The sequence below is a fragment of the Leptonychotes weddellii genome, chromosome 6 (genome assembly GCF_054177405.1).
Source record: "Leptonychotes weddellii isolate Sample4059 chromosome 6, ASM5417740v2, whole genome shotgun sequence".
NCBI classification, from domain to species: Eukaryota; Metazoa; Chordata; class Mammalia; order Carnivora; family Phocidae; genus Leptonychotes; species Leptonychotes weddellii.
This window is the reverse complement of record NC_138374.1, coordinates 22,579,435-22,599,904: the sequence shown is the minus strand read 5'-3', so window position 1 is coordinate 22,599,904 and position 20,470 is coordinate 22,579,435. Positions and strand designations below refer to the sequence as shown.

Genomic DNA, 20,470 nt, shown 5'->3' with positions numbered 1-20,470 from the left:
TGCACTCTGGGGATGACGGAGGGAGGTAGAGTGTTGGGTAGCGAGTGAATGACTATCCGAGAGTTGGGCTGCTTCGGGTGTCTGTTGTGGAGTCGAGTAGAGCTCCCTTTTTGCGGTCAGGGGACCTCTCAAACCTTCCTCTGACCTGGGGTCTCTCGAGGGCTAGTGTGGGTTTTCTGCAGAGGTGGGAGGAAGGAACTGCCTCCCCCCCCCCCCGGCCCCATTGAAGTTGATGCCTTTGTTTGAGGAAACAAACTTAAGCCAACTCTCCTTTCCAGGGTCTGTTCGCTAATTGAACGACACAGATGCACTTGTGTTCCTTGTTCCTCAGGCCGGAGTGGTCATTGGTTCTAGTCACACAGCTTTTTAGGGTTTAAGGTACTGTGACAGGTCTGATTATGTTTTTCGAGTCAAGATTTCAATTGTATTTCCTTTCATTATAAAGCTGGTGTAACGAAGTTAAAGAATTCCTGGAGAATTACGAAGTTGTTATTCTCCCCACCACCTACATGGCAGATTTGAGGATATTTTGATAGATAAAATGATGAGATGCTAGCTAATTTGTCCTGAAAAAACTAGTCACCGTGTGGACCAACCCAGTCTTACTTAGGAAGGTAAATGGAAACTGCAAAAGAGCAAGAATAAATCACAATCAAGTGAAGTTGTTGCTGGCTTATTTGTGGAGATTACATGTACAACAGTAAAAAGTTCTGTTTACAAAAACAATATATAGAGGTATGGGTTAATTTTATTTACATTCTGATTTTTTTTTTTTAGAGGTAAACCAAGATTTCATTTTCAAGATGGAAAACCCATCCGACTCAGCTGTGATTCTACCTAGCACTCCACGGGCCTGCGCCAATCCACCATCTCCCCGTACAAGTAGCACAAGAAAACAAGTATGAATATCTTAGTTCTTCCACTGGAGCTATTCTGTATTTCTAGGTATTGTGCCAGTAGTGGGTTTAATTCTACTGAAAATTGTCAATTAACATAATGTGTAGATCAGTAAGTAGATATTGAACTATTAAATAATTTTAGGTCTTTATCCTAAGACAATGTGTGTGACACCCCCCTCCCCCCATTTTCATCTTGAATCAGTTATTTTCATTTAGTTTCAGATCAGGTTATTACAAAATTCCAAACTGAGGAAGTTTGAATCTGCAGTATTCTGAAGGTCTTTGGTGGCAGGGATCTAGGTCTTTTCCTTAATTTGTAACTGAAGCACTCAGTAGTGTCAGGAATGTGCTAGTTGCTGAACAAATATTTGTGATGATAGGGATAAGCATCTCAACACTGTTTTAGAAGGGTTCTGACTTTGCTGAAATAAAAAGAATAAAATTAATGGGGCTTGCAGGAATTAAAGACATTTTGTGATGGTTACTTTAGATACATGGAGATATAAAGCCATCTAGTGGTGTCAACTAAAGAAATATAAGGTCTTTAATTCTAGTAGATTTATTTACACAGGAATGTTTTTCTTGATTAATGTTGTGTGCTTTTTTCAGCCTATGAGTGCAACACTTAGAGAACGATTGAGGAAAACTAGATCTTCATTTAATTCCTGTTACAGTGTGGTGAAACGTCTTAAAGTAGAGAATGAAGAAAATGATCAGACTTTTCCTGAGAAACCAGCATCTTCAACAGAAGAAAACTGTTTGGAACTTCAAGAAAGTTTTAAACACATAGATGGTGAATTCAAAGAAAGTACATATTTGAAAAATACCTTCAAGAATATCAGTGCATGTGAATCTAAATCTCTTGATACTGAGTCATGCAGTGATCTCCAAAGTGACTTTGTGAATGAGGATCTTCCCAAACAAGGATTAAGTGAAGAAAGAGCAAAATTGGTGAAGCAGATTGAGGAGAAAGAAGACTTTCTTCGGAGGCTAAAACTGGTCAAAATGTATAGATCAAAGGTGAGAATAATTTCAGAACCACTTAATTTTTTTTATTTTTAGATAAATGATAGGAAAGTAATTTCAAAGAGAAAATAAGTTTATTTAGACATAATGAGCAATAAGCCATTTATCGAGAAACCTGGCTTCCAACAACTGTAACTCAAATGTAAGTCATAGATTTAGAGTAGAAGAGGCCCCTAAATACCAGATACAACTTAGAAAGTCCCAGCTCTCATTTAATATGCAGTTGAAATTTTTCTCTCTAGTTTCCAGCCTGTAGCAATATTAGTATCAAATGATAGTTGCCAAGTACAGTGAGAACAAAAGTGACAGCTGCCAGTGACTGATTAAAAAAGCTAAAAATGGGCCACAAAGTACAATAAAAAATATTTTTAGTAATAGTCTTGTGTTCTTCCAACTTATTAAAATGTTCCAGGTATTTTGTTTGATAAAGCAACAAATATAAGATTTTTAGATTTCAACCCAGATAGGTTGAATTAAGTAGAGGTTGGGCACTTGGAAGAAGATAACCTTTACTGACCTGGATCATTCATGTATATGTAGTGGCTCCTTCCCCAGAATGTGGTATAAATGGGGGAATAGTAGATCTTATTTGCTGTCTTGAATTTTTAGGACTTTTCTAAATATAACTACTTGGGTCTTAGGAGATAGTGAATGTTGAAAAATATTAAGTTGAATATTTTAATTTATATTTATTATATTTTATTTTTATTAAATTGAATACTTTCAGTTTTTAAAAGTACAGCTATAATAGAAAAAGCGTTTCATTTCGTTTTGTTTTAACCTATTGTTGCTTCTCTACATAGTTTTGCCCTATTTCATGATGATTTGATTTGTCCCTGAGGATAAGGATGGTCCAGAGGTTGGGCCAAACAAAATAGCCATAGAACTCAATTTGAGGGTCATTGTAACCATTCTACTTAAAACCATCCTCCTTTTTCCTGGGTAGAAGTCCCAATCTTGACCCAAGTGTGTTACCCTTTAAACCTACTCATTTACTAATTTAACAACTTGCATTAAGTAAGTTAAAATAGAATGCCTAGCTAGTTATTGACCTTTTTTTTTTTTTCCTATTTCAGAATGATCTGTCTCAGTTACAGGTGTTAATACAGAAGTGGAGAAGCTGTAGCCAGATGTTGCTTTATGAGTTGCAGTCAGCTATGTCTGAGGAGAACAACAAACTCAGCCTTACTCAGTTGATAGACCACTGTGGGTTAGATGATAAATTGCTACACTATAACAGAAATGAAGAAGAATTTATCGGTGTTTAATTCATAATTTTTTCTCCAGAATATTTTTGAGAATGACAACTTAAAAGATAATACATTTTAAAAGGAAGGTAGAAACCATTAGGGCCTAGAGAAAGGTATCTTGATGAACATCAATTTAGGGTACTCTGTTATATAAATATAAAATAAGTTCTAAAATGAAAATTTAGTATTTTGGATAAATTTGCCAAAGAAAACTTGACATTTAAAGAAATGTGAAAAAAAATTAAATCATGTTTAAAAAATAATTTGGTCATTTCTGGAAGTCAAATTTAATACATTGTTTTGTTTACTGTGGTAAAAAAGTTCTATTTTTTTTTAAGGTTTTATTTTAAATGTTAAGAAATAGTTCAGTCTGGTTAATGTCTAAACCTAAAGTGGTCTAAAAATGCCTGCCTGCCTCCTAAGTTTATGAACTGTGTTTTTATCCATTTACCACATATTTCCTTCTGGATGGTGTAGCAGGTAATTAAAGTTGTTCATATGTCCAAAATTTTATTCTTCCCTGTCTTTTCAAATTTGTTTATTGTATTCTTCATCTCATTTAGTGAAATCGCCATCTCTTAAAACAACATATGCTCATCCCCCACCTCAAGGTATACAAGGTCCTTCACATTTGTTTAGCTTTCTAGCTGCATCTATTCAGTTCATAGTGACTCCTCAGCCAGAAACCCACCTTCATAGGGTTGTGTTTCTGGCTGCTACATTGTACAATGCTACCATTCCTTGGGGCTTTATACAGAGATATGGCCCAAGCTGGCCCAGTCTGAGAGTTGGAATTGTGCTCAGGAAAAGAAAGCCCATTTCTTTTTGTGACTGAAGCTGTTGTAGGTAAATTTGGAAGCAGAAAAGCTGGTGTGCTAAGAAGGATAGTATGTGCCCTTACTAAGAAAGGCAAAGATGTTAGATGGAGAGAGAGCTTTGTGGATCATTGGCTTCCTGGTTCTATTATCCAGTCCTTCCTGAGGGCCTTCTGGATTTCTGCTTTTGGGTCCTTTTAAGGGCTAAAACAGCTTTACTTAGTTAAAAAAGAAAAAAAAAAATCCTGAAACTACTTCCCTACTAGTAGATAAATAGCCACTACCCTGAGGCCCCTCCTCCACGTGTGCCCCATTTTTGGCCCAGTTCCGCCCCATGATCTAACGAACCATCAATATTTGGCATAGCAGGAGACCTTAGGACCCTGCTCTTGCATCCATTCTAATTGTTAGTGTCCATGCTGGTACTACCCTTCCCCCTTGCCACACACCCCCGTCTCGCCACACACACAAATTCTACCTTCTAGACACTGCCATTGTCATTAGCTGCCATGACCCCAAGAGGACTGACCCAGGCTTCACATGGGCCTCCCCTGACCCTGAGATTCCTAGATGGGTATCCCTAGGGACCTGTGCTGTTGTGAGCCTACCAGCCTCCATTGCTGCTTGCTACACAGCTAGGAAGCCTAAATGTGGCATGGGAAGTGGTTTCCCTAGTGATGGTGCTGGTATTTGGCTGCAGCTACTTACTGTTGATTAGCATATCCCCTGGAGTCACCCTCGAATGTCCACTTGGAGGAACTACAGCATCAGTGGGACTCTAGTTCTGGGAGAGTTGGGGAGAGCAGATGGGGACATAGTAATGGGCATTTCCAAGGCACTAGCTGGGTGCTTAGGGCTCTAGCAGCACAATGGACACTCCTGCAACGGGAGGTGGGTCATGGAACATGGATCAGGCTTATGGGAGAGTTTGATGACCAAGATGCCCATGAGGCGGGACCCTTTTTTATAATTTCTGTTGAATTTCACCTCTATTTAATGGGATACATTTATTTTAAAAATCACTGAATACTATATTTTTATTCATAAAAATGAAAGCTACCACTCAGCATTGCTTTGTGCCAGTTTAAAAAGTATGTTAACTCATTTGAGTATTAAAATTATTGGCATCCCATTTTAAAGATGAGGAAATTTAAGATAAAGGAATTATTTAAAAACTAAATAGTTATTTAAAGTTCAAGTGGCAGAGCCAAGATTTGAAACCAGGCAACCCAGCAAGAGAGCCCTACTAAGAGCCATGCTATATTTGACTCAGTTAATTATATTACTACTTGATAATATAGATAATTTAAAGAACTATAAAAATATAATTGCTGTTAGTTCAGCAGAAGGTAAGAGGAATCAGTACCATGGACAGTATCTAGAGTGGGTTGGGGTAGATGACCATGTGCCCTTCCAAAGCCAACCCCCAAAACCAGAAGATGTCTCCTGTTGAAAGGTGCTGCTAGTAGAATATAGCTTGCAGACAGGAGATTTCTGCTAACCTCCACTCTATCTATGCCTCAAAGCAAAAAGCTTGAATTATCAGAGTCACCCAGGGTAGCCACCAAGAAATAGAAATTAAATAGGGTGTTAAGATCTAGGAATCCATGATGAAATTTGTGGCATTGACTATTAGCAAATGGAGCCTAATAAGGCAACTAACTAATCCTGGTCACCTAGAATTTATATCACCAGAAAAAATGGAGAGAAAAAAAGCCTAGTAGAACCATGATTGACTCAAACCAAGAGGACAAAGAACTTTGCCAATCTCATCATAAGTACAAAGTATTTGTACTCTTCACACGCTTCACCCTTGGGTCCAGCCTCCCACCCCCACAATCACCTTCTCAGAGATAATTGTGAAGGATCCGAGATGTAGGAAATGTTACCAGTGGGCACTTGTCTGCTGAATCAGCCAAATAAACTACTTGAGGAGTCATTCTGGTACTAAGGAGGGCTATCAAAATTGATGTTGGGCCTATTATTTCTCTTACATTCCCCCCAGCATTGATCAGTATATGGGTGATCAATTATGGTACTACCCTAGCAGTCTGTAGAAGATTTTAAATCTCTCTCTTTTAAGATTTTATTTATTTATTTGACACAGAGAGAGACAGCGAGAGAGGGAACACAAGTAGGGGGAGTGGGAAAGGGAGAAGCAGGCTTCCTGCCGAGCAGGGAGCCCGATGCGGGGCTTGATCCCAGGACCCTGAGATCATGACCTGAGCCGAAGGCAGTCGCTTAACCAACTGAGCCACCTAGGTGCCCCGAAGATTTTAAATATCTTAAAGATTTTTTTTTTTAGAAGGTTTTATGATAATAGCTCTCTTGCTTTACCTACACCTATGCACATTGGATATGCTGTTGCAGATTACATTTAACATTTAATTCACCGATTTCAGAAGAATGAGACCATGACATTACTTGGAGATTGTGGTCCAGGATCCCAATGGTATCATCTTGGAATGCAGCAGTCCACAGGCTACGGAAGGGGGAAGCAGTTTCCTGACCATTTAATCTTCTCATTATTTAGTTATCATCATCTATTACAATGAATATGCAATGTAGAAGACTATGTTATGTTTATGCAGAAAAAAATACGTTGTACTTTTCAAACGATTTAAGGCTTGGTAAAAGGAAACAGTTCACTTTGTTCTCATTGCTAGAACTGGCAATAATCCTAAATGTTCTGAGACATTTTTTTCTGATTATAGAAGAAATGCTTGCTGAAGAAAACTTGGGAAATATAGAAAAATATAAAAATCATCCATTAACTCATAAGTTTTCTGGTAATTTTATAAAATTAGAAATGCCAGGAGTGGCTAAGAATTTTTTGTCTTTATGATAAAAATTAAGATTAAATGAATAAATGAGTAAAATACATCTTGAATATTTTCAGTTCATTCTTGAACAAAAACAATTCATGATATTTTACACATTCATGCAAGACAAACATTTTATAATGATTAAGATAGAAATTAGATAATTTGCTATTAAAAATATGTAACTAAGAAGAAGTTCTACTTAAATATCCTGAAATGGGAGAAAAAAATCATTTTAATAAAGTGAAATTATTTTTTAAATGATTGATTGCCTTGTGTTTCCCACCAGCATTTTTATATTTGAACAAGAGCAGGAAATGTTTTCATCCTTAATCGTTCAACTTCAGCCTGCAGTATTGAAATCTGTTCAGCTTGTTGTTTTGCAATATTTGTTAACTTTTGTTGTTGCATCATGTTTTCATATCGTTCTTTGGCAATTTTTTCACAAGTCAGTTTAGACCCTACCCCAAAAATGAAGAAGAAAAGAATTAGTTGTATTATTATCTATACTTTCAAATATAGAAACAGCACTTGGAATCAATTAAACATGTAGAAGAAATGCTGGTAGCTTTCTAACTACTGACCAGATTTCAGGAATAGTGATTACTTTTTTTTTTTTAAAGATTTTATTTATTTATTTATTTGAGACAGAATGAGAGACAGAGAGCATGAGAGGGAGGAGGGTCAGAGGGAGAAGCAGACTCCCTGCCGAGCAGGGAGCCCGATGTGGGACTCGATCCCGGGACTCCAGGATCATGACCTGAGCCGAAGGCAGTCGCCCAACCAACTGAGCCACCCAGGCGCCCAGGAATAGTGATTACTTTTAAAGAAACCTACAGTTGAGTAAAGAAAAAATATTCTTACCCATTGCATTACAGATGTCTTTTCTCTCTGAGACAGCCACCAACTCTTCTCGTAAATTGCAGCTTAGAGTATAATTTGCTACATCTTTTTGATTGCTGTACCTTCCCAGTTTTTTTAGTAGTTTTTTGCAGTTTTCCACATTCTTTTTGTGGGTCTGAAATTTTTGTTCCCATGACACCCCACAAAAATAATTTTGAAAAAAAGTATTTTACAAAGACATTATTTTTTAAATTTAAATTCATTATTATTGAGATATCATCTTATCACCATATCCCTATTGCCTAACATAATGCCTGAACATAGTAGTTAACTAAACTGTTTAAAGATAGAGTGGTATTTTAATATGACATTTTAGAAAAAATCTTGTATATTCTTAAAAATGAGAGATTAAAAAAATACATAGCCTTGAGATTACTTTGTTTCCATCTTACATATGCTAGACAAGCTTAGCTTGTCTAGCATATATACAAAACAAAACAAAATTTGTTAAGCAGTAATGAAAAAACAAAGGCTTTATAAAGCCCAAGAAAGACTATCAACACTTGTTACATAAATCACAACTTAATGTGAAATTGGAAATTCATGTACACTCAGATATCTCCCAGGGGTTAATTCTAATATTAAAAGAAGTACTTCAGTCTCCCACACTTTTTATGGTTGCAAAGACACTATTCAGGGGCCTCTAATTAGATCCTGAATGTCAGTAATGGACCACGATTTTATTAGGTTCTGTTTGAATTCATGACTTGGAACACTATGGCTTTGCTCAAATAATTCAAAACTGTTGGGATTATAATGATCAATACCTTTGAGACCTACCTTCTCTAAAACAGCAATGGTTTGCTCCATTATTCCAATTTGAATGGCAATCAGAGTCTCATAGTTTGGTTCATTTAGGTACTTGGAGAAGAAAAAGACCCCACAAAATATGTAAGAATATTTTACTCTATTCTTTCAATAGATAACTTTATAAAACATTCTTAATTTTGAAAGTTACCATTTTCATAAAAATTATCTAAGATTGATTTGACTTTCGTGCCATGATATTTAATTGTATTTAGCTATTGATACACTCACTTGTATATTAATAATTACAAATGCCTAGAGTTTATTTTCTCATTCATTTATTCAACTCACCAAATATTTATTAAGTGTCTCATTTGAGCCCTGTATTAATAGTGTTCCAGTTAAAGATACTAAGGGAGATACAAAGATAGATAACATGACTTTAGCTTTCAAAAAAAAGAGCATGTAGATATGATTAGTTGCCAGAAAATATGTAAAGTGACATGCAAATTCAAAGGTGGTTTGGGAAAGGATGTGGTTTTTCTGGACTGGGGAAATCCAGAGGCTTTTTGAGCAGGTGGCATTTAAATTAGACCTTGAAAAATAGATTTGGGATGTGAAAAATGTGAGGAAAGGTATTTCGCGGTTGAAGAACCAGTAATGAGAAAAGGCACAGAAGGAATATCTAGATATTCCTAGAAAATATCAATCAGTTTGTTTTGAGAATACTAATGTATAAGAGGAACAGTGGAAATGAATTTGAAAAGTTAGGTTGAAGGATGCAGATCCTCCACCTAAAGATTTCATAATTCATTTGCCAGGTAAGAAGTTGCAGTTTAAAATGTTTGAGCAGAGTAGTAAGGTTATTAGAGCTGAACAGCAATATTAATCTGACAGCAACATACAGTATAAATTAGATAAGAGAAGGCCCAAGGGTCAAGAGACCAGCTAGGAGATTTTTTTAAAAAGTTTAATATTATTGTGATTTTTTTAGTAATCTCTACACCCAATATGAGGCTTGAACTTACGACCTTGAGATCAAGAGTTGCATGCTATTCCAACTAAGCCCGCCAGGTGCCCCCAGTTGGATTATTATACAATAGTCTAAATCATGGAAAAGAAAAACTGAGCCAGGCTAACAGCAGTGGGGATAAAGAAGGAGGGAATAAGTAGATAAACTAGGCAAGACTTGGAAGACGGGAGAGGGGAATCAAAGACGACAACAACTAGAAGCCTGAGTAAGTGGTTGAAAAGAACAGAAATAAGCATATTAAGAAGGGTTGCTGTTGGGAGGTGGGAATGTAGAAATAGAGCTTGAGGGAGATCAGGAACTGAGAACTTGGATTGGTCTTTTAGAAGTGATCACTGAAGTTAGAAAAATCAAAATCAGCAAAGGAGAGGGCATGGAAGGAAACAGAGCAAAAGGCAGGATCATAAAGAATAGTTATATATAAGAGTTAGGGGGCGCCTGGGTGGCACGGTCGGTTGAACATCTGACTCTTGATTTCGGCTCAGGTCGTGATCTCTAGGTTGTGAGATTAAGCCCCGAGTGGGGATCCCCACTCAGTGCAGAGTCTGCTTCAGATTCTCTCTCCCTCTGCCCCTCCCACTTGTGCTCTTTCTCTCTCTCTCAAATAAATAAATAAATCTTAAAAAAAAAAAAAAAGGGCTAGAAGCAAAAGAGAATTCAGTAAAAGAGGCAGAGTGGCCTGACATGTTGGAAGAAAAACAGCAGAAAACAGGGTTGAAAAAAGCCAGAGGAATGGGCAATTAAGATGGTCAAATGCTACTAACAGTTGCATGATGGTGATGACTGGGGGACAGACCACTGGATTTGACAATTAGGAAATCATCAGAAGACAAAGAATTCATAGACACATCATGAAAAACTACTGGCTTAGAATGTGCTTGATATTACAGAGGTGTCTTATTAAATACTGTTTGAATGAATACATTAATGAATGAAATTAAAATTATATAGTGGGGCAGGGAGAACTTACCTTTTGACGATCTCTTGAAAAAAACAGCATCTGAATATCCCAAGCCTTCTGATTTAGATCTTCCATTTCCATCTCCATTTTCTTATGTTCCCACTCAATCTGAAATATTCCTTTGTGGACATCTTTACTTTCCATCATACTAGCAACTTTCTTTTGTCCTTGAGTCTTGAAAAAAAAAAAAGTAGGGCGCCTGGGTGGCTCAGTTGGTTAAGCGACTGCCTTCGGCTCAGGTCATGATCCTGGAGTCCCGGGATCGAGTCCCGCATCGGGCTCCCTGCTCAGTGGAGAGCCTGCTTCTGCCTCTCTCTGCCTGCCTCTCTGCCTACTTGTGCTTTCTCTCTGTGTGTCAAATAAATAAATAAAATCTTTAAAAAAAAAAAAAGTAGGTTTTGATATTCATAGGACTCTACATACAGAATACAGAATATCTGAAGCTGAATGCTATTCTTAGAAAACACTTGGATCACAGAGGTAATTCTTTTTTTGGAAATTATTTTAATTAATTATTTTTTTGAGAGAGAAAGAGTGCATGCATGAGTGGTGTGAGGGGACAGAGGGAGAGGGAGAGAGAGAATCTTAAGCAGGCTTCATGGCCAGTGTGGAGCCCCACGCAAAGCTGGATTTCACGACCCTGAGCCGAAATCAAGAGTCAGACACTTAACTGACTGGCCACACAGATGCCCCTCTATCTTCTTTTTAAAAATGTAGCAGATATTAAAAAATTACCGATCACTAAAAAGCTGATAGGTACTAAACAGAAAGGATTAAAAAATATATATAAACAGCATAGCCAATTTACTTTATATGTCAGTAATTAGGCAGGAACGCTTTTTGCCATCACCAGTCTACCAGGCTGTATGCATTTGTACCCCTACTCTCTACCCTGCTTCCTGACACTATAGACAAAGGACCGTAGTTTAATGCAGCCAGGCACAACAGTATCTGATTGGTAGCTAGTGGATAAGCAAAAAAATAAAATAAAATAAAATTGAGTGGGTTAAATATATTTAAACATCGAGATATTTTGCACTTCACTTCAAATTGTGTAAATGAAGTTCAGGAATATTTTCATGAAGTTGTTTTCCCAGATTGCTAATAGTGAAACTCTTATGTCTCTAAAATAAATTTATATGAGTTCCATCAGTTAACATTTTACATCTTTCTTAAAAAACTTAGCTTTTTGAAGTTCATGCCATTATATTATACCATACCTTTCTTAAAGGTACTCTTTTTAAAAATTATTTTCCATCATGCTACTCTTTTTAAAAATTATTTTCATCTTCTGATCACTGCTTGGCCTCTCAATTCCTTGAATTTCTCACTTTCAATGATCTCTTCTCCATCTTACTCAGACACTCAAATCCCACAATTATACCCTTGATCTTGTTGTATGTAACAGCTCCAAAATCTTAAGTTCAAGCATTTCTCTAGGTTAGTGTTTCTCAAATGTTGGAGATATTGCCCTCCCATAGGAAATTAAGATTATGTTTGCAGAAATGTTTGGCTGACACACCTGGAGGGAGGTGTTGCTACTGGCATCTAGAGGGTAGATGCCAGGGATGCTACTAAACTTTATGCAATACACAGGACATAATCATCTGGCCCAGAATGTCAGTAGTGCCAAGGTTAAAAAACACTGCTGTAGAGCTACCACATCTTTCTGTCCTCCTTTTGGTCAACTTTTTTTTCTAAGATTTATTTATAGTCACCATCTCTACAACCTCACTTCATATTATCTCTTCAACCACAGCCAATTGACCTTCTGCTCCAACTTTCCACTGAGACTGCTCTTGTCAAGGAACTGACAATAGTGCATGAGTCCCTTGTCCTTGGAGCCATTTCTCTCATGGTTTTCAGGTTTCCTCCTTCATTGGCAACTCCTTCTCTGCTAGATCTATCAGAGTTGGACTTTGGGCATTGGCCAAAGTCCCATTCCTAGGTGGTCTCAAGCATGCTCATGGCTTAAATTATCCATGTGTAAATATCTATATGTAATAATCCATATGTAGTTATCTGTATGTGATCTATATATAGAATACTTCTAAATTTATATCTCAGCTCTAAATTCTGTCCAGTTGATATTTCCATTGGAATGGTTTTTAAAAAAATTTATTTATTTGAGAGAGAGGGAGGGAGAGGGAGAGCATCACAGGAGTGGGGAGGGACAGAGTGAAAGGGAGAGAGAGAATCTCCAGCAGACTCCCCACTGAGCAAGGAGCCATTTGTGGGGCTCGATCCCATGACCCTGAGATCATGACCTGAGCCGAAATCAAGAGCTCAAGCCACCCAGGTGCCCCTCCGTTGGAATGTTTTGTGTGCATCTCAAATTTAACAAAGTCCAAAACTCTTCGTTTTATGTCCCAGCCAAAGCTACATGTCTATAGTCGTTCTCATGTCAGTTAATGACACTATCATCTACTCAGTTGCTCAAAAGCCAACATTTTAGGATTTATTCTTGATCCTTCTTTTACCATTCACTTTGAATCCATCAGCAGTTTTGATAATGATTTTTGCACTTACACTAACAACAAAATATGAAGAGAATTTAAGATACTCTGAGAAAATAAAGCTGATGGAGTTCCTCATTAGTAGACCGGCTATACCAGAAATGCTAAAGGGAGTCCTTCAACCTGAAATCAAAAGGCACTAGACAGTAACTCAAAGTCATAAGAAGAAATAAAAAAAAACCCAGAACACTAAAAGTAAAATGCAACTACACAGTAGATATAAAAGTCAGTATTGTTGTATTTTTTGTTTGTAAGTACTCTTTTTTCCTCTATTATATAAAAGAAAAATGCACCAAACAGTAATTATAAATCTATGTTAATGGACACATAATGCATAAAGATGTAATTTGTGACAATAACAACAGAAAAGGGGAGGAACAGAATTGTACTGGAGTAGAGTTTTATATACTAGTGAAACTAAGTTGGTGCTAATTTGAATTAGTTTGTTATAAAACTAAGATGTCAATTGTAATTCCTATGGTAACCACTAAGAACACAACTAAAATGTATATAGAAAAGTAAAAGACAAGGGGATCAAAATGGTACGCTGCAAAAAAATCAACTATATATAAAACAAGACAATAATGGAGGGATTGAGGAACCAGAAAATATGATAGAAAACACATAACAAAATAGTAAAGTCCCCCCCCTTTTTTACACTAACAATTACTTTAAATGTAAATGGATTAAACTCTATAAGTAAAAGGCAGAGATAGGCACAATGGATTAAAAAAATGATCCAATGATATTCTGTCTAGAAGAGATTCACGTTAGATTCAGTGAAACAAACAGCTTGAAAGTGAAAGGATGGAAAGATACCATCTGTGCAAATTGTAATCAAAAGACAGCTGGGGGGGCTATACTAATATCACATAAGCACATTATTTGCTGATAAGAAGCCAACCCTTCAAGAAGATATAGCAATTATAAACACATATGCACTAAAATCAGAGCCCCCAAATATATGAAGCAAAACCCAACAGAATTGAAGGAGAAATAGTTCCATAATAGTAATTGGAGATTTCACCATCCCACTTTCAATAATGAATAGAGCAAGTATACAGAAGATCAATAAGGAAATAGAGGATTTGAACACTATAAACTAATTAGGCCTAAGAGACATACACAGAACACACCACTCAATAATAGCAGAATACACATTCTTTGCAATTGCAAATGAAACATTCTCTTTTTTTTTTTTTTTAAAGATTTTATTTATTTATTTGACAGAGAGAGACAGTGAGAGCAGAAATACAAGCAGGGGGAGTGGGAGAGGGAGAAGCAGGCTTCCTGATGAGCAGGGAGCCTGATGTGGGACTTGATCCCAGAACTCTGGGATCATGACCTGAGCCGAAGGCAGACGCTTAACAACTGAGCCACCCAGGCACCCGCAAATGAAACATTCTCAAGTATAGATCATATGTTAGGTCGTAAAATGAATCCTAATAAATTTTAGAAGATTGAAATCATACAATCATACATACATGTTCTGACCACTAGGTAATGAAACTAGAAATCAATAACAGAAGGAAAAGTGGAATATTCACAAATATGTAGAAATTAAATGACACATTTTAAAATAATAGGTCAAAGAAGAAATCACAAAGGATACTAGAAAATACTTTGAAATGAATGAAAGTGAAAACATAACATACCAAAACTTATGAGATGCATCTAAACCAGTATTCATAGGGAAACTTATAGCTATAAGCACCTAAAATCAAGGACATTACTACTAACCTTACAGAATTTAATAAGATTATAAGGGAATACTATAATAATTGTACTCCAACAAATTAGATAAACCTAGATGAAATAGAAAAAAAATTCTATAAACACACAAACTACAAAAACTAACTCAAAGAGTAACAGAAAATCTGAATAAACCTATACTAACTAAAGATCGAATCAGAATAAAAAAACCTCCTGGGGCGCCTGGGTGGCTCAGTTGGTTGGGCGACTGCCTTCAGCTCAGGTCACGATCCTGGAGTCCCGGGATCGAGTCCCGCATCGGGCTCCCTGCTCGGCGGGGAGTCTGCTTCTCCCTCTGACCCTCCTCCCTCTCATGCTCTCTGTCTCTCATTCTCTCTCTCTCAAATAAATAAATAAAATCTTTAAAAAAAAAAACAAAAAAACCTCCCAACAAAATAAAAAGCCCAAGACCAGAAGTCTTCACTGGTGAATTCTACCAAATATTCAAAGAAGAATTAATACCAATCCTTCTCAAACTCCTTAAAAAAATAGAAGAGGAGGGAACACTTCCCAACTCATTCTACAAGACCAGCATTACCCTGATACCAAAGCCAGACAAGGACACCCCAAGAAAAGAAAATTACAGGCCCATATCCCTGATGAAAATAGATGTATAAGTCCTCAATAAAATATTAGCAAACCAAATTAAACAGTGTGTTAAAAGGATTGTATACTCATACACACACTCCTAGCCATATGTTCAAACTTCTGAAAACCAAGATAAAGAGAAAAGCCCAAAGGCAGACATATTACATTAGAAGGAACAAAGATTTAAAAATACATAGTAGACTGGGTGCCTGGGTGGCTCAGATGGTTAAGCGTCTGCCTTCGGCTCAGGTCATGATCCCAGGGTCCTGGGATCGAGTCCCGCATCGGGCTCCCTGCTAGGCAGGGAGCCTGCTTCTCTCCCTCTGCCTCTGCCTCTCTCTCTCTGACTTTCATGAATAAATAAATTTAAAAAAAAAATTAAAAAAAAATACATAGAAGACTTCTTGTCAGAAGCACTGTAAGTCAGAAGAAAATGAACACCTTTAAAGTGAAAAGGATGAGGAAAAGAGCGAAAAAAATCTTCCAATCCAGGGAACCTAGCAAACTATCAACAATGAAGGTGAATCAAAGACAATTTCAGACAAAACTTAGAGAATTCAATACAGGCAAACTTGCAATTCAGTTAAAAGAGGTTCTTTAAGTAGAAGATATATGGTATAAGACAGATACTTTAATCCCTACAAAGATGATTTCTTGAAATAGTGAAAATGAAGGGAAATAGAAAATGCTTTCTTCTTACTTTTCATCACTCTAAAAGATAATTTTTTTTTTCTCTAAGATTTTATTTATTTATTTGACAGAGAGAGACACAGCGAGAGAGGGAACACAAGCAGGGGAAGTGGGAGAAGGAGAAGCAGGCTCCCCGCGGAGCAGGGAGCCCGACGCGGGGCTCGATCCCAGGACTCTGGGATCATGACCTGAGCCGAAGGCAGACGCTTAACCGACTGAGCCACCCAGACGCCCCTCTAAAACATAATTATCTAAAGCAAAAATGATGGCAGTGTTTTGTGGATTTAGAGTATTTGTAAAAGTAAAATGTATGGCAACATTAGCACATAATTCCCAAATAGTGCAAAATCCCCAAATATTTGGAAATTAAATAACACTTCTAAATAGCCCATAAGTCAAAAAGGAAGTTACATGGGAAATTAGAAAATATTTTAAATGGAAAGAAAATGAAAAGACAAAATATCAAAATTTGCATAATACTGCTAAAATCATGCTTAGAGACAAATTATAACATTAAATGCTTATATTAGAAAATAAGCAAGGTCTGAAATCAGTGATCTAATCTTATCTAAAATTATCATTAGGTGAGTAGACTGAGCTTAACAAAATGAAGGCATATTAGAATGAACATTTAACTTTGTAGTGCTGGACTTCTTATAACTTAGAATCATCTGGGAGGCTTTTAAAAAATACCATGCCTCGGGGTGGGGCCTGGACACATTTGTAAAGTTCTCCAGGTGATTCTAATGTACAGCCAGACTTAGGAACCACTGATTTAACTGAATGAAAATGATTTATCATGGAAATGGGAGAAAAATGAACAAATTTGGTACAGCAGGTTATTCTGTTGGCTTTCTTCTTTTTTTTTTTTAAAGATTTTATTTATTTGAGAGAGAGAGAACACATGAGAGGGGATAGGGTCAGAGGACTAAGCAGACTCCCTGCCAAGCAGGGAGCCCGATGCGGGACTCGATCCAGGGACTCCAGGATCATGACCTGAGCTGAAGGCAGTCGCTTAACCAACTGAGCCACCCAGGCGCCCCTCTGTTGGCTTTCTTCTTAAAAAATGATAATTACCCGAATCACGGAATTCAAGTCTTCAATTATGTTCTTGTTGATGAGAATTGCATCAGGATACTCCAGCAATAACTGAAAATTTTCAAGCTCCACTTGTCCTTGTTTAAGGAGAATTTGGATTGTCAAATTCAACTGGAATCTCACTTTCTCTTCCTGCAATCTACATTGAGAAGACTTCAAAGTAAGTAGTTGTAATATATTTATATTTCAAATTTCATCTATTATCCGAGAACATAAAATTCAAACTTAATTTTCAACTTGAATTTCAAACTTAAGCTGAAGGAAAACCTGCTGAGATTAATGCAGAACATCTTTTCCTGATGATGAGCTTCCTTGGAGGTCTCTATGATACCTCCTCTTGTTGATATGGAATTACACTTGGGCTGCTCAAAGAATGGCATGGACAGAAATGCATTCACAAAGTTTTACTTTATGATTAAGAAAGGATTAATATAATTTTGGTTGTAAGTGGAAAAAAACTGAGATGCTACCAAATAACACATCTATTAAAGTTCTGACTTTATGTATTAACTTCTGATATTTTATTAACAATGTTTAATCTATATGCTACTTATATCTATTTCTGGCTAAGTCCCATTCCTCCTTAGAGCCTAGACCTGAGGATGATGTATCATGATGAATTTGGGAACACCAGGAAGCATTTATCAAAGTGGCTGCAAATATGGAAAAAGTGAATCAAGGACTTAGAACAGTATCCCAACCACTCAGCAAAATACAATCTCTCTTAAAGAAAAAGATATTAGCTGGTTAGTTGTCTACATGTGAATTTCTTGGATATCTGCCTAATTTTCCAGAGTTTGCTTGTGTGGCTTGAGCCCAAAGGTGCTGACTAGCAGAAACAAATTCTTTGTACTGTATTTATGTGGAAGGAGCAGGTTAAAAAATAGAAAGGTTTTCCCAAAACTTGCCTATTTCTAATAAGAGCAATGGAACCTGTAGGTAAGTTCCATTCTGAAGTAAGGTCTTTGGTAACAAAATGCACTTTTTCAAGGAGAATTTATAAAGCCCAGCAAGAGAGACCAGTCTGTGCCACCTGGAAACCAGCGAGTAAGCTTTCTCTCCCCATGACAACACAATCTAACTTAGCCCTAGCTTAGACTCTGTGTAAATGAACATGGATGAAAAGTTGAAATTACACCATGAGTTCATGGAACACTTTTTCAATTTCCTGTTGCAACTTATCATCATCCTCTGTTCTCCTCCGCAGAAAAGCCATCATTTCCATTAAGCCGGCCGCTTTCTGCTTTACCTGAAGGAACCAAACCACAAAATCTTAGAGCATGTGGGGCTTTAGAAATAAAAGCAAACTAATTTTAAAGAACTTTAGAAAACATAGATGTTTTACTTAGTTACAAAGCCTTATTAACAAGCCCATTTTTCTAGATTAATAAAAATTTAAAGCCCTGCCATGATGTTATGTAAGACACCTAAAACTTACATGTTACATTCCATGAATATTTTGAAAAATATTAAACTTGCTTCTCACTAAAAATCAAATATGCAAGAAACTGTAATTTTCCTTATATATATATATCTTATTTTAAAATTTGTTCTCATCATCTCAGATAAAATGATAAAATCATAGATTCCTCAACAAAAATATGCCAGTCTGATGTTTGTGGCGCTGAATTTAGGGAATTTTGGGGAGGGGAGGCAGAGGGTGGTCCAGAAACAGCAAAAGGAAGGAATCTTTTCTCAACTAATACATTCTCAAATTGTTACCTTTGCCACATTAAAAAAATAGTCTAGCAAATATAAAGTAGGTTCTAGTGAAATATAATTCTAATCTATGCAAAAAGGGATGAGGACAACTCAAGACCAGGGCAGAGAGAAAGGAAGTTGTGTCTACGACAGTGCTGCCCAAGAGAAATACAATGAGAGCCACATATTTAATTTTCAATTTTGCAGGAGCCACATTATAAAATGTGAAATGAAACAGGTGAAATTAATTTCACTAATATATTTTATTTAATACAATATATCCCAAACATCATTTCAACTGTAATGAATATAAAAAAAATTGAGACATTTTCCATTCCTTTTTCGTACTACTTACAACATGTCTCAATCAGGACTGGCCACATTATTTCAAGTAAACAATAACCACATGTGGCTAGGGGCCACCATTTTGGACAGCATGGGCTTAGAAGTATAGACTTATACTTAGCCCTCAATGCCATTAAGGTTAATATTATTTCATCATTATTATTACTAATGTTACTAACTACTACCTTAGCAGGAAAACCTAAATAATTAGCATTTCCGGAAGCACTGGTCACTATAAACTATATATTTGATATTAGTACACTAAGTGAAATGAAATGACATTGAAATGGAATAAAATAAGATGTTATTATATACTTTCTGTTCATTTTCCACTTTCGCTCGTCTGGTCATGCAGAAATGATCCCAGACCGAGGGATCCAAGCCTTCTGGCATGTTACTAATATTGTCCAAGTCATCCATGGCTTTCATTAACTGGACAAAGGCATCCTTATTCAATTTCCCAGATTCTGGTCGCTCTCCGAAAGGCACAATGCTGGCGGGATCTGAGTGCATTTTCTGTTTGTGAATCCTGGTATTGCCAATAAAAACCCATCAACCTTTCACATTCTCACACACAAGAAATCAATGTTAAATTATACAACCCTTAGCATCGGTATGACATTGCATGACACTTTCTTTTGGCAAGTGGACGCTGGTGGGTGGATTATTCCAAAGAGAAAAGCACCCATTTTGACCTTCTTCCATACTCCCTGGATGCCCAGGCATGACCTTGGCTGGCCTACTGATGTCCCTAACTGTTGTCAGAACTGGCAGCTTTACCTGTACTAAAGAAGTCTCCCTTCTGTGTATTTTAAGCAGGAAAGTAAATGCCCAAGAGGAGTATGGATACTCCCTGGTTATGTCCCACATATCCTCGGCCAGTATCCTTTTTACAGATGAGTAGCCTGGAATATTTCTGATATAAACTGAACTGGAGAAGCACCTTTTAAAATCTACATTAATGCATTAGTTTTGTTTCCCTGGGCTGTGGCTGGGAAAGGAAGAAAGGTACAAAGATTTATACCAGACACTCACTATCTAGATGCTTTACAGTATGCTGTGAAGTTACTATTGTTATCCTCTTTCTCTAGATGAAGAAAGTCTGAGAGAAGCTATTGGTCCAAGACCACAGGTCTGATAGATGGTAGAGCTAGGATTTAAAGCTAATTCTGTTTGGCATGAAGGCTTATGCTCTTTCCACTGCTGCCTCCCAGTGTGTGGGAAGTGTTGCTTCTTTCTTCACAAGACTTATTAGGACTCACTCCTTTAAAAATAGGGAAACCAAGATACGGTTGAATTTCCTGGGTTGTGTGTAACCTGTTAAAAG

General features: G+C 36.9%; 2 protein-coding genes and 1 long non-coding RNA gene across 6 annotated transcripts in view; 1 reads left to right on the top strand and 2 right to left on the bottom strand.

Moving 5' to 3' along the window:
* Window positions 1-6: 6 nt before the first annotated feature.
* Window positions 7-6,732, top strand: SFR1 (SWI5 dependent homologous recombination repair protein 1). 4 transcript variants are annotated; one of them, XM_081823587.1, is made up of 5 exons: window positions 7-115; window positions 279-378; window positions 778-899; window positions 1,509-1,919; window positions 3,002-3,715. In XM_081823587.1, exons 3-5 carry the CDS (start codon window positions 804-806, stop codon window positions 3,191-3,193), a joined length of 699 nt encoding a protein of 232 aa, XP_081679713.1. In that variant the 5' UTR covers window positions 7-115; window positions 279-378; window positions 778-803; the 3' UTR covers window positions 3,194-3,715. The 4 variants fall into 4 exon arrangements, with proteins under 4 accessions (XP_081679713.1, XP_030896094.1, XP_081679714.1 ...); XM_081823588.1 differs by lacking the exon at window positions 279-378 and adding an exon at window positions 446-614 and having other exon boundaries at window positions 32-115; window positions 3,002-3,718; XM_031040234.2 differs by having other exon boundaries at window positions 7-378; window positions 3,002-3,714.
* A 183-nt stretch (window positions 6,733-6,915) lies between these two features.
* CFAP43 (cilia and flagella associated protein 43) overlaps window positions 6,916-20,470 on the bottom strand; it is a 96,371-nt gene continuing 82,816 nt past the window's right edge. Inside the window, exons 25-31 of the mRNA XM_081823071.1 lie at window positions 19,459-19,672; window positions 18,234-18,346; window positions 17,077-17,236; window positions 10,463-10,627; window positions 8,496-8,576; window positions 7,677-7,830; window positions 6,916-7,273 (exon numbers count right to left, since the gene is read on the bottom strand). Of these exons, the coding sequence (XP_081679197.1) occupies window positions 7,107-7,273; window positions 7,677-7,830; window positions 8,496-8,576; window positions 10,463-10,627; window positions 17,077-17,236; window positions 18,234-18,346; window positions 19,459-19,672 (1,054 nt within the window). The 3' untranslated portion in view covers window positions 6,916-7,106. The remainder of the gene's footprint in view (window positions 7,274-7,676; window positions 7,831-8,495; window positions 8,577-10,462; window positions 10,628-17,076; window positions 17,237-18,233; window positions 18,347-19,458; window positions 19,673-20,470) is intronic.
* LOC145722149 (uncharacterized) lies at window positions 10,983-17,050 on the bottom strand. The gene is made up of 2 exons (XR_014146208.1): window positions 15,106-17,050; window positions 10,983-14,892 (listed from the first exon to the last, which is right to left on the bottom strand). It is a non-coding gene; the product is annotated as an uncharacterized LOC145722149 (long non-coding RNA).

What these genes read in the sequence shown, in the direction of transcription:
- SFR1 (XM_081823588.1), top strand. Translation starts at nt 804, where the DNA reads ATGGAAAACCCATCCGACTCAGCTGTGATTCTACCTAGCACTCCACGG. An exon ending in CAAGTAGCACAAGAAAACAA is followed by an intron (nt 900 to 1,508) that starts GTATGAATATCT and finishes TGCTTTTTTCAG; the next exon opens with CCTATGAGTGCAACACTTAG. An exon ending in TCAAAATGTATAGATCAAAG is followed by an intron (nt 1,920 to 3,001) that starts GTGAGAATAATT and finishes TTCCTATTTCAG; the next exon opens with AATGATCTGTCTCAGTTACA.